Here is an 11785-nt window from a genome sequence, read left to right as displayed (position 1 = left end):
GGAGCTGAGGCAAGCAGATTACATGCAGATGCCTGGTTTGTGCCCAGGCAAGAGGAATCCTGTGGGCTTGTGTAAGGCATGGGAGGGGGCTGAACCCCCTTCTAGCTTCTGGACTGCAAAGAATGAGACGTCTTGGTTGACTAAGCTGAAGCTCTTTCCTCACCAGGGGGAAGAAAAGGTCCTTGCATGGAATACGTGCCTGAAACCAGGACATGGAAAGGTGATTCTGTGTCATTCCCCATATTGTTCATCTGACAATGCATAATGACAGTGCTGGAAATGAGTTTCCTTGCCCAGTGCAGGGAAGGAACATCAGAGATTGCTTCACTTTCAAAGTCAATTCCCCTCAAGGTCCAGGGACACCTCCAGGGAGGCTGAAGGGGTAGAGACAGGGAGGCCTTGGAATGGAGCTGTGCTGCTGAGCTGGGCCAGGCTCGGGGGCCCAAGGGGAGCTCCTGGCAAGCGGGCAGCGCTGCAGAGAGACAGCTCTGCCCAGGAGCAGCTCCTCTGCACAGCACAGCAGGGCTGGGGGCACTGCCTGCAGGGGACAAGGGCGTCTGAGAGAAGGGAGGGAGATATTAACGGCAGTGTGGAGGCACTGTAAAAAAAAAAAAAGCAGTGTAAAGGCAGTGCTGAGAGCTCACTGTGGGAGAAATCTTCACAGCTCTAACATGGTAAGTGTCTGTGTGAGGGCAGGTAATGCAATATCCTACAGGGTTCTTCTATAGCTGCCACTTCCCATGCAGGCTTCTCTACCACTGCTGGCTTCTCTAGTACAGAGGACAGGGGTATTCCCTGGAATACTGATTACCTGGCAAAGCTGTCAGAAGGACAGGACATGAGGCTTCCTAATCACCAGGCTGGCTACAGGCTGTGCAGCCAGGGTGCAGGCAGGGGTGGCCAGGGCTGTGGTGCAGAGCAGGGTCCCTGCTGTGCCCCAGGGGCTGTGTGCCGGGATAGAGCCTCTCTGACCTGCAAGGCTCTGCACTCAGCCTGCCTGGGGAGCTGCCCAGGGTGTTGCAGGGAGAAGCTGTGGGTGGAAGAAGCCCCCCAACAAGGGCAGGACAGGGCAGGGTCCTGCTGGTGCCTGGGGCAGGATGCTCACAACACCACAGCACCACCAGACCATATCAGAGAGGACTCTTCAGACAGAAAATCAAGTCTGTGGCTGCCTGATGTGGTCTGGGCTTTCCTGATGCTGTGCTTTCAGGTTTCTTTGGTTCATCAGGATAGGAATGGAAACAGAGCTGTACAGAGTACAGAAGATTTTGGGTTTCTGTCACCTCAATTTTTATGAGGAACCTCAAAAAGTGCCTTCAGCACCCTCAGTCCTTCATAATGCAGCAGCATCACCTTCCCAGTTTCATCAGGGCTTGTGTGACCTGCTCTTCAGCACCTGCACACACTGAGAGGGTTCAGGACAGAGCTGAGCACACAGCAGATGGGATGGGGTTTGTGAGCACTGGCAGGGCACAGACATGGGGACAGAAATAGAGCTCCTGGAAGGGACTCCTGCAGGCAGCAGAAATGGGCAGGGAGAAAGGGAATTGAAAAAGGAAACCCTGCTACAGTGGATACACGGGCACCTCCCTGCTATCCCCTGCAGTGCAGGTTCCGTCCCTGAGCAACCCCCCTCAGCTCTCCCACCCAGCAGAGCCTCTGCCCTCTGGGCTGGGGGGTCCTGGGCAGGAGCTGCCTCCTGGGTCGCCAGAGCCCCAGAAGAAGGAAGGTCTGCCTCTCCTGACATGTGCCCTGTCCCACTGCCTGGCAAAGGGCTGTGAGCCACTGTTCTGCCCTGGTGCTGCCTGGCAGGCAGCAGGCACGGCTGGGCAGGGTGACCCCTTTCTGCTTGCTCATCTCTCCCTCCCCTCTCTCGGTCATGCTGCTTTTCCTTTTCCCTCCACCTCTCTGTATTGTTTGTTCTCTTGCGCTGGAGGTCTTGCATATGTAAGTAATTTGGGACAGCAGGCTGGGGGTCAGCAGAGGAGCAGATGCTGGCACTCAGGCAGAGAATTGTGTTCCTTACAGTGCACTCACCCAGCACAGGGCAGAGTGCCAGCTGGGGAGAGGGAAATATGTTATCCTGAGAAGGGAAGAATGGAAGTTAGTGTGCAGGAGCTCCATGAGAAACAGAGTGGATTTTTCTCAGAGACCCTGTCCTGACTGTGCATTTTCCTCCATGGACAGGCAACCATGCCCTGAGGCATTTAATGTCCAACAGCACCTTGCCAACAGAGTTCCTCCTCCTGCCATTCGCAGACACGCGTGAGCTGCAGCTCCTGCACTTCACGCTCTTCCTGGGCATCTACCTGGCTGCCCTCCTGGGCAACGGCCTCATCCTCACAGCTGTAGCCTGCGACCACCGCCTCCACACCCCCATGTACTTCTTCCTCCTCAACCTCGCCCTCCTGGACCTGGGCACTATTGCCACCACTGTTCCCAAAGCCATGGCCAACTCCCTCTGGGACACCAGGAACATCTCCTACTCAGGATGTGTTGCCCAGGTCTTTTTCTTTCTGTTCATGATTGGAGGAGAGTATTGTCTTCTCACCCTCATGGCCTATGACCGCTACGTTGCCATCTGCAAACCCCTGCACTACGGGACAATAATGGACAGCAGAGCTTGTGTCAACATGGCAGCAGCTGCCTGGGGCAGTGGCTTTCTCAATGCCATGGTGCACACTGCCAATACCTTTTCCCTACCCCTCTGCCAAGACAATGCCCTGGACCAGTTCTTCTGTGAAATCCCCCAGATCCTCAAGCTCTCCTGCTCAGATGTCTACCTCAGAGAAGTTGGGCTTGTTCTGATTAGTCTCTCTTTAGCTTCAGGGTGTTTTATTTTTATTCTATTCTCCTATGCACAGATCATCAGATCAGTGCTGAGGATACCATCAAAGCAGGGACAGCACAAAGCTTTTTCCACGTGCTTCCCTCACCTGGCTGTGGTCTCCATCTTTTCCAGCACTGCCTTATTTGCCTACCTGAAGCCCCCTTCCATCTCCTCCCCATCCCTGAACCTGGTGGTGACAGTGCTGTACTCAGTGGTGCCTCCAGCAGTGAACCCCGTCATCTACAGCGTGAGGAACCAGGAGCTCAAGGATGCACTGAAGAAGCTGAGTCAATCAGTAGTCCGTCAGCAGCAGTAAGATACACGTCTCTTCACAAGGGATTTCCAGTTCATCTCTGGTCTTTGTGCTTTTTTTCTGTGATAATCTTGTTTTTCTTCCTTCACTTCACTTCTGCAGAGTGGCCTAAACCCACTCTTTTTTACCCAGAGGCCCTTGTATCTGTATCTATTGTTAAGGTATAGTTGGCTACCCCTGTCACATCTCTTTAATAAAAGGATATTTCCTCAGTGCTGGTGCCTGGATGTTGGGTTCTTCTTCCAATGTTGTGGTCAGGAACAGGCTGAAGAAATCGTTTTATTATCAGGTGGAGGTCATTGCTCTATGGAATTGCTATCCATGGCTCTATGTCCAGGTGTTGGCCGGTGAGGAGTAGTGTCCTTCAGGGCCTGTCTTGGGACCAGCACTGTTTCATATTATTATCAGAAGACATAGACAGTGGGATCAAGTGCACCCTCAGCAACTTTGCCAATGACACCAAGCTGAGTGGTGCTGTTGATACAACAAAGGGAAGGGATGATATCTGTTTGGACCTGAGCAAGCTTGAGAAGTGGGCCCATGTGAATCTAAAGAGGTTCAACAAGTCCAAGTGCAAGGCATTGCACCTGGGCCTAGCAATCCCAGACATGAGGACAGACTGGGAGAAGAACTCCTTGAGAGCAGCCCTGCTGAGAAGGACTTGTGGGTTCTGGTGGACAAAAAGTTTGACATGAGCCAGCAGTGCATACTTGCAGCCCAGAAGCCAACTGCACCCCAGGCTCCATCAACAGAGGAGTGTCCAGCAGGATGAGGGAGGTGATTGTGCCTCTCTGCTCTGCCCTTGTGAGGCCTCATTTGGAGTGTGGGGTCCCCAACACAAGAAGGAAGTTGATCTTTTAGAGTGGGTCCAGAGGAGGTCCACATAGCTGATCAGAGGACTGGAGCACATCTCCTGTGAAGAAAGGCTGAGAGAGCTGGGGCTGTTCAGTCTGAAGAAAAGAAGGGTCCTGGGAGACCTCAATGCAGCTTTTCAGTGCTTAAAGGAGTCTTATAAATAAGATAAAGAGAAACTTTTTGCTTGGGCCAATAATGACAGGACAAGAGAGAATGGCTTTAAACCATGCCCCTCCCTCTGCAGAGCATCACCACCAGCTTTGGGCACCACAGGGACCACAGGAAGGGGACAGGTGTGGTAGGTCTTATTCTGCCAGAGGAAAACTCAGATATTGTCTGAGTTGTGTGGCCATGCTGGGTGAGGACTCACAGCAGGGCATTTGTGGTGCAGAGCCAGAGCTCGTGGACAGGAGTAACATGCAAGTGCAGGAGGCAGGTGGTCACTCTGGGCCATTGGTGGAATGATTAGCATGGGAAGGTGGCCCAGGACATTCGTCATCCCCAGCCTCTAGCGATGGCTGTTCCTAGTACTGGCTGCTCACTCTGATTTATGGCTGGGGTTTGCTGGCAGGCCACCCCCATCCTCACCTTCAGCTCCCTGCCTGTGTGGGGGAATGGCCAACCCTGTCCAACCTCTTCCCTGGACCAGACACTTTCAGATCCCAGAGCAGGGATGTCTGTGAAACCCCCCATGGGACATGGTCAGGGGAAGGCAGGCATCAGGCGCAGGGGGAAGGGGAAAGCTATAGAGAAAGGGAAGCAAGAGCTGCAGTGGGGATCAGTCTGGGGGACCATTGCCCACCTTGACCACAGCCTTCCCTGTGCTGTGCCTGAACAGTGGGGCCATGGGACCATGTGTGGGACAGAAGGGACTGGCTGGTGCAGGGATAGAGACCAGACAGGGGCCATGAAACCTCTGCCAGGAGGTTATCTGACCAGGAATCTTGTCAGTTGGGAAGCCAAGGGAAAACAGGGAATACTAGTAAAAGGGGATGTCCTATGATGCGAGGCTGAAGAAACTTGGGTTGTCTAGTCTGGAGAAAAGAAGGCTGAGGAGTGACCTCATTGCTTTCAGCCACTGTCTTAGGAGGGCAAGTGGAGAGGGAGATGATGACCTCTTCTCACTGGTAACTGATCAGAGAAAGTGTGGGAATGGCACATAGATGCACCAGGGGAGGTCCAGACTGGAGAGTAGGAAAAATTTCTGTACTGTGAGGGTGGTCAAACACTGGAATAGGATTCCTTGAGACCTGCTTGTAGTTCTAGGCCTGTCAATGTTCAAGAAGCATTTGGACATTGCCCTCATTGACATGCTGTAACTTTTGTTTAGCTCTGAAGAGGTCAGGTAGTTGGACTAGATGATCTTTGAAGGTCTCTTCCAACTAAACTACTCTGTTCTAGTCTAGTCTAGTCACTACACATGTGGGTAGGCCCCCTTTATGCATTGGAAGACCACAATAATATCTCCTGGAGTCTTCTTTTCTTCAAGGTAATACCATCTCTCTCAGCTGCTCTTCACAGGTGTATTTGGTGTGCACGGCATGCTTTTGGTAGTCAGGTGGTAGGCTGCAGGGGGTTTCTGGATGGTGAAGAACATCAGTTTGAACACTTTGGGTTAGCTCTCCTGGCTGTGTCCCATAACCATGTCCTGCACAATTCCAACCTACATGGCATGGGGTGCAGTATGAGAAACAGAAACCCTTGATGCTTTGTAGACACTCTCCATGACTGTTTCTAAACACTCTCAAAAACATTTACCCTCTGCACTAACACACTTTATCCCTGGAGAACGCCAGTGCAACAACTGTCTGGAAGAGTGTTTTGTTTTCATCTTTCCTTTAACATGTGACTGAGTCTTAGAAGACGGAAGAGGCTACAAAAGTCTTTATCTGGAAGGCAAAGTTGAGGCTAAATGAGTCTGGAAAAAAAAAAAAAAGTCTGAGACATAAATAAAAAGATATGCATTTATTGAGCTATTTAAACAACACTCAATTTTTTTTTGTTTGTTTTACTGATGGTGTGGAGAATGTTAGGAAACATTGCATTTGCCTTTGCATGCAATACCTCTTGGAGCTAGGATGGACATTCTGCTACTCACCAGGAATGATCCAAGATGACCAAGAGTGGCCTCGCAAGGACATCAGCCAGCTCTCTCTGCTGTCATGGGTGAATCCCGTCAGGTCCCATAGGTATGTGTATCCCATTTGGTCAAGTATGCCCTGACCTGATCCACTCCCACCAAGTGTACATCTTCCTTCCAGACTCTCCCCATTCTTCGTGACTAGGGATTCCTGAAGGGCAGTCTTGCCAGTACTGACTGATGTGAAAAAGGAATTCAACACCTCTTGTCTTTTCCCTGTCCTGTATCAACAGATCCTGGGCCTCATTCAGCAGTGGGTCCACATATTCCAGGACCTTTCTTTTGTCACCTGTGTACTTCTAGAAGCTCTTTTTACTGCCTTAGACATCCTTGTCCTAATTCCACTGGAGTTGGGCTTTAGTTTTCCGATATTCTTCCTTACATGCTCAGACAAGGCCTTTGTATTCCTCTCAGGGTATCTTGTTCTTGTTTCCACCTTCTCTATGCTTCTTTTCTGCGCTGGAGTTTGGTGAGAAGCTTCTGGTTCATCCATGCAGGCCTCTTGCCGTTTTTTCTTGGGTTGGACTGCCCTTGATGTTGGAGGGGGTGGTCCTGGAATATTAACCACCTTTCTTGGACTTCTCTTCAATACAGGGCCTTACTCCAAAGGACTCTTCCAAGCAGATATTGAAGGGGCCAAAGATGGCTCTCCTGAAGAGCTATGCTGCCCTCCCGCAGGATCAACTCCACCATGGTCCCTGCAGGGAACATTGTTAACTTATCCTGAGCTTACCATGAACCACAGCCCCCAGATCCCTTTTTTCAGAGTTATGCTCCATCCACTTGTCCCTCAGTCTATATGTACATTCAGGAATACATGGTCTGATGTACAGAATCTGGCATTAGTTCTTATTGAATTTTATATTGTAGCGACTGACCAACATTCTGATCTATCAAGATGTTTCTGTAAGGCCCCTCTACCCTCAAGGCAATTGATAGAGCTTCCTAATGTACTAGATGTAGGGCAGTCCACTCATGTGCCTAAGCTCTCAAACACCTTTTAGAAAGTACTGTCTCTAAATTACCACTTCTCCATTAATCTACTCCCACTTTTGGGAAGGAGAGAGATATGTTAAAGGGGAGGTTTATATTATTTAGCTAAATGACAAGGGACAGCTCCCAGGTGTGTGACAAGGCACAAAGGGAGGCCACATTTTTAGGCAGTCTGCACTGACAAAACTCTAATACTTACATTCCCAGTCTCTGAAGTCCTAACTTAAAGGATTAGCGCTAAGACAGACATCTTTGTGCACCTCAAATGTCAAATGGTGTTTACAGTTGAACAACTCACTGCTCTTCTCTATCTCCTGCAATTACTGTGGTAGTTTAGCCTATATTATTTTTTAAATATCTGAGCAGAAGTGAAAGAAATCTGAAATTGTGTGGGTTTGTGGCTGATAAGGAAGGTTCTGGGCCCCATTACAGGCCTAGGACATCAAACACAGAATGAGATGCATCAATTGACTCTCTTTGATCATTTCCCTCAGCTTGGGAAAATGTGATCCTTGCCAGTCACATTCTGGGTGTCCGGCCTAAAAGTGGAAGAAGACAAGGTGATTCTTTGATGAATCTTCTCCCAGTAGGAGAAATGACACTGCTGGAAGTAAGTGTTTCTCCCCAGCTCAGAGAGGGAACATCAGGGATTGCTTCAGCTTGATTCAAAATCATTTCCCTGGAGTTCCTTCATGTCAAGAGCTCCTTATGCTGCTAAGCTGGGCCGGGCTCCTGGGCCCAAGGGGAGCTCCTGGCAAGCGGGCAGCACTGCAGAGAGACAGCTCTGCCCAGGAGCAGCTCCTCTGCACAGCGCAGCAGGGCTGGGGGCACTGCTTGCAGGGGACACGGGTGGCTGAGAGAAGGGAGGGAGATGTTAAAGGCAGCGTGGAGGGGGGGATGGTGAAAGCTAATGTCGTCTACCTGTAAAGCTATCATGGCTCAGAGAAGATGATGGTAGTGGACACCTCCAGAGGTCCCTTCTGACTCAGGGGAGAAGGGGCTGGACTGTGCAGTCACAGTGTATGACAATCTTGTGTTTTGAGGCCTTTCTGGTGTTTGTAATCCCTGCTTCTCAAGGTTACCCAGTGAGTGGGGTAATTCTCAAAACAATGTTCTTCCCCAAGGGAACCTGGAGTACAGCTGGTACAAGGATACTACTGAAAACTTCTCAGAAACTCTACCAGGCATTCCAGAATAAAGAAATCACAAACTTGTGATCACAAATAAGGAGATCGGTTCCAGGGCAGATGTGTTCTGTAGTGGAGAGGGCATTGAGGCAGACAAGGCTCTTTCCTGCACTGAGGCCACTCGGGAGCCACCAGGAGCCAGAAAGGACATCAGGAAGAGGTTCTTCACCAAGAGGGTGGTTGCACACTGGAACAGGCTCCCTGGGGACGTAGTCACTGCACCAAGCCTGTCTGAATTTAAAAAGCGTTTGGACTGTTCACTTAGTCACATGGTCTACACTTCTGGGCAGACCTGTGCGGTGCCAGGAGTGGGACTTGATGATCCTTATGGGTCCCTTCCAACTTGGGATATTCTATGATTCTATGATTATATGGCTTCCTTCTGAAAGAGACAGAAGGCCTGATACGCCAACTGGACCCAGCCAACAGGGAAGTCTGCTGCCTCCCTGTGGCTTGGGTAAAAGGCATTGCCAGGAAAGTCACTCGCCTGGTACAGCTTTCTGACTACCACCCTTTACTGTTTTTTCAGGCTGGTAATAAGTAGCAAGGAGAAGTCCAAGAGCAATCAAAAGGGACTTTAGGACTTTGGGGTGACCGTTTAAGAATCAGGGGCACAGGTTGTGTTTGCCTCTGTCCTTCTGATAGGAGGGATCAGTGTTGACAAGCACACTCGCCATATTAATTTGTGGCTTTGGGACCAGTGCAACTGGCAGAACTTTGTGTTTGTTGATCATGGGAAGATCTATGCAAGACTGGGCCTACTGGCACCAGATGGGATGCGCCCCTCTCAGAGGGGGAGAAGGATTTTTGCCCAGGAGTTAGCGGGGCTGATAGACAGGGCTTTAAACTAGAGTTGAAGGGGAAAAGGGATAAAATAAGGCCCGACGGTGATAAGCTAAGTGATGGAGTGCAAAACCTTGTCACATGTCAAGTGGGAATATCACAAGGCTGACACAAGCAGATCCAGGAGGTTCCTAAATCACCGCGATGATAACTTCTTGGTGCAAGTGTTAAGGGAGACAACTAGGAAAGGTGTCCTCCTAGATCTGTTTCTGGAGTATACAGAGAGTGTTGTGGGGGCTGTGGAAATTGGTGGCTGTCTTGGTCATAGTGACCATGAAGTGGTTGAGCTTAAAACTTTTTTGACAGGAGGAAAACTGCTACCAAAACTTCAGCCCTGGATATGGGGAAAGCAGACTTCAGGCTGCTCAGAGGACTAGTTAGCAAGGTCCCCTAGGAAACTGCTTTTGAAAGTGTCAGCATCCATCAGTGCTGGTCAGTCTTTAAACACTTAAACACTACATCTTAAAAACACAGGTAGTCAAGAAGGTGGGGAAGAAGGCCAGCTTGGCTGACCAGGGATCTTATTCTAGAGCAGAGGGGTGAAAAGAAAATGTATGGCTCTTGGAAGCAAGGTCAGGCAAAGTGGAAGGACTACAGGGATGCTGTTCGCATCCGGACCCATAGGGAGAAGATTCCTGTGGCCAAAGCCCAATTAGAGTTGAAGCTGGCCACATCTGTGGGTGACAATAAAAAGTTTTCTTTTAAATATATGAATAGAAAAAGGAGGACCAGAGAAAATATAGATCCTCTACTTGATGGGGAAGGTCACCTCACAGACAAGGACATAGGAAAAGCAAAGATGTTTAATGCCTTCTTTGCCTCCGTCTTCAATGCCAAGGATGGGCTTCAGGACCCTGGGTGCCCTGAGCTGGAGAACCGTGACAGTGGGAATGATAAACGCCCAACTGACCCTCAAAGTGTGTGTGATTTGTTGCTACACCTGGATCCATTCAAGTCAATGGGTGTCCTGGTTTCAGTTAGGACAGAATTAATTTTCCTCCTAGCAGCTGGTAGAATGCTATGTTTTGGCTTAGGATGAGAAGAGTGCTGATAAAACCCCGATGTTTTAATTGTTGCAGAGCAGTGCTTATACTAAGCCAAAGACATCTCAGCTTCTTGCTCTGTCCTGCCAACGGGCAGGCTGGGGGTGCAGCAAGAGCTGGGAGGGGACAGACCAAGGACAGGTGACCCAAACTAGCCAAAGGGGTATGCCATACTATCTGACGTCATGCTAAACAATATATAGGGGTGGCTAGCCGGGGGGAGGGGGCCGGACTGCTCAGGGTTAGGCTGGGCATTGGTCAGCGGGTGGTGAGCAATTGCATTATGCATCACTTGTTTGTACACATTATTATTAGTAGTACTATTATCATCATTGTTATTATTATCATTATTGTTATTATTATTATTATTGTTATTATTATTTTCCTGTCTTATTAAACTGTCTTTATCTCAACTCACGGGCTTCACTTTCCGTTTCTCTCCCACATCCCAGAGAGGGAAGGGGGAGGGTGAGCAAATGGCTGTGTGGTGTTTAGCTGCTGGCCGGGTTAAACTACGACAATGGGTCCGGATGGGATTCATCCCAGAGTGCTCAGAGAGCTGGCTGACATTATCACAGGGCCTCTCTCAATTATTATAAGAGTCTTGGGAATGTGGAGAGGTCCCAGGTGGCAAGTGTCGTGCCAGTTTCAAGAAGGACAAGAAAGAAGACCCTGGTAACTACAGGCCTGTTAGTCTCGTGTCAGTGCCTGGTAAAAGTATGTAGAAGATTGTTCTGGTAGCTATTGAAGTGTGCTTGGGGGACAATGCAATCATTGGTCCCAGTCAACATGGGTTCGTGAGAGGTAGGTCCTGTTTGACAAAATTGATTTCCTTTTATGATAAGATCACCCATCTAATTGATCAAGGGAAACCAGCTGATGTGATCTTTTTGGATTTCAGTAAAGCTTTTGTCACAGTTTCACATATGATCCTACTGGACAAAATGTCCAGCATATAGCTGGACAAAAATATCATACCTTGGGTGAATAACTGGCTGACGGGTAGGACTCAAAGGGTTGTGGTAAATGGCTCTGCATCAGGTTGGCAGCCAGTCACCAGTGGGGTCCCTCAAGGCTTCGTTTTAGGGCCAGTTCAATTAAATGTTTGTATAAACAATTTGGATGTAGGACTAGAAGGTGTTTATAGCTAATTTGACTATGATACTAAACTGGGAGGAGTTGTTGACTCTGTTGAGGGTGAAAATGCCTTGCAGAGAGATCTGGACAGATTAGAGAGTTGGGTGATCACCATCTGCATGAAGTTTAAGAAGACCAAGTGCCGGGTCCTGCTGGTCACTAAAGAGAATAGATCAGCACCTGCCCCTCCACTCCCCCTCGTGAGGAAGCTGTAGACTGTGATGGGGTCTCCCGTCAGCCTCTTCTTTCCCAGGCTGAACAGTCCAAGTGACCTCTTCCGCTCCTCATACATCTTCCCCTCTAGGCCCTTCACCTTCTTCATTGCCCTCCTCTGGACACTCTTCTATAGTTTCATGTCCTTTTTGTACTGTGGTGCCCAGAACTGCACACAGTACTCGAGGTGAGGCCACACCAGCGCAGAGTAGAGCAGGACAGTCACTTCCC

General features: G+C 49.5%; 1 protein-coding gene across 1 annotated transcript; it reads left to right on the top strand.

The window, feature by feature from the left end:
* The first annotated feature begins 2210 nt into the window (after nucleotides 1-2210).
* On the top strand, nucleotides 2211-3146 carry LOC119715444 (olfactory receptor 14C36-like). The gene has a single exon (XM_072030350.1). The coding sequence runs from the start codon at nucleotides 2211-2213 to the stop codon at nucleotides 3144-3146; it is 936 nt and encodes a 311-aa protein (XP_071886451.1).
* The last annotated feature ends 8639 nt before the right edge of the window (nucleotides 3147-11785 follow it).

The sequence above is a fragment of the Anas platyrhynchos genome, chromosome 32, assembly GCF_047663525.1.
Source record: "Anas platyrhynchos isolate ZD024472 breed Pekin duck chromosome 32, IASCAAS_PekinDuck_T2T, whole genome shotgun sequence".
Classification (NCBI taxonomy): Eukaryota; Metazoa; Chordata; class Aves; order Anseriformes; family Anatidae; genus Anas; species Anas platyrhynchos.
This window is presented reverse-complemented; position numbering and strand designations above follow the sequence as displayed.

Excerpts from the sequence above, each read along its gene's own strand:
- LOC119715444 (XM_072030350.1), top strand. The coding sequence starts at position 2,211 with ATGTCCAACAGCACCTTGCCAACAGAGTTCCTCCTCCTGCCATTCGCA.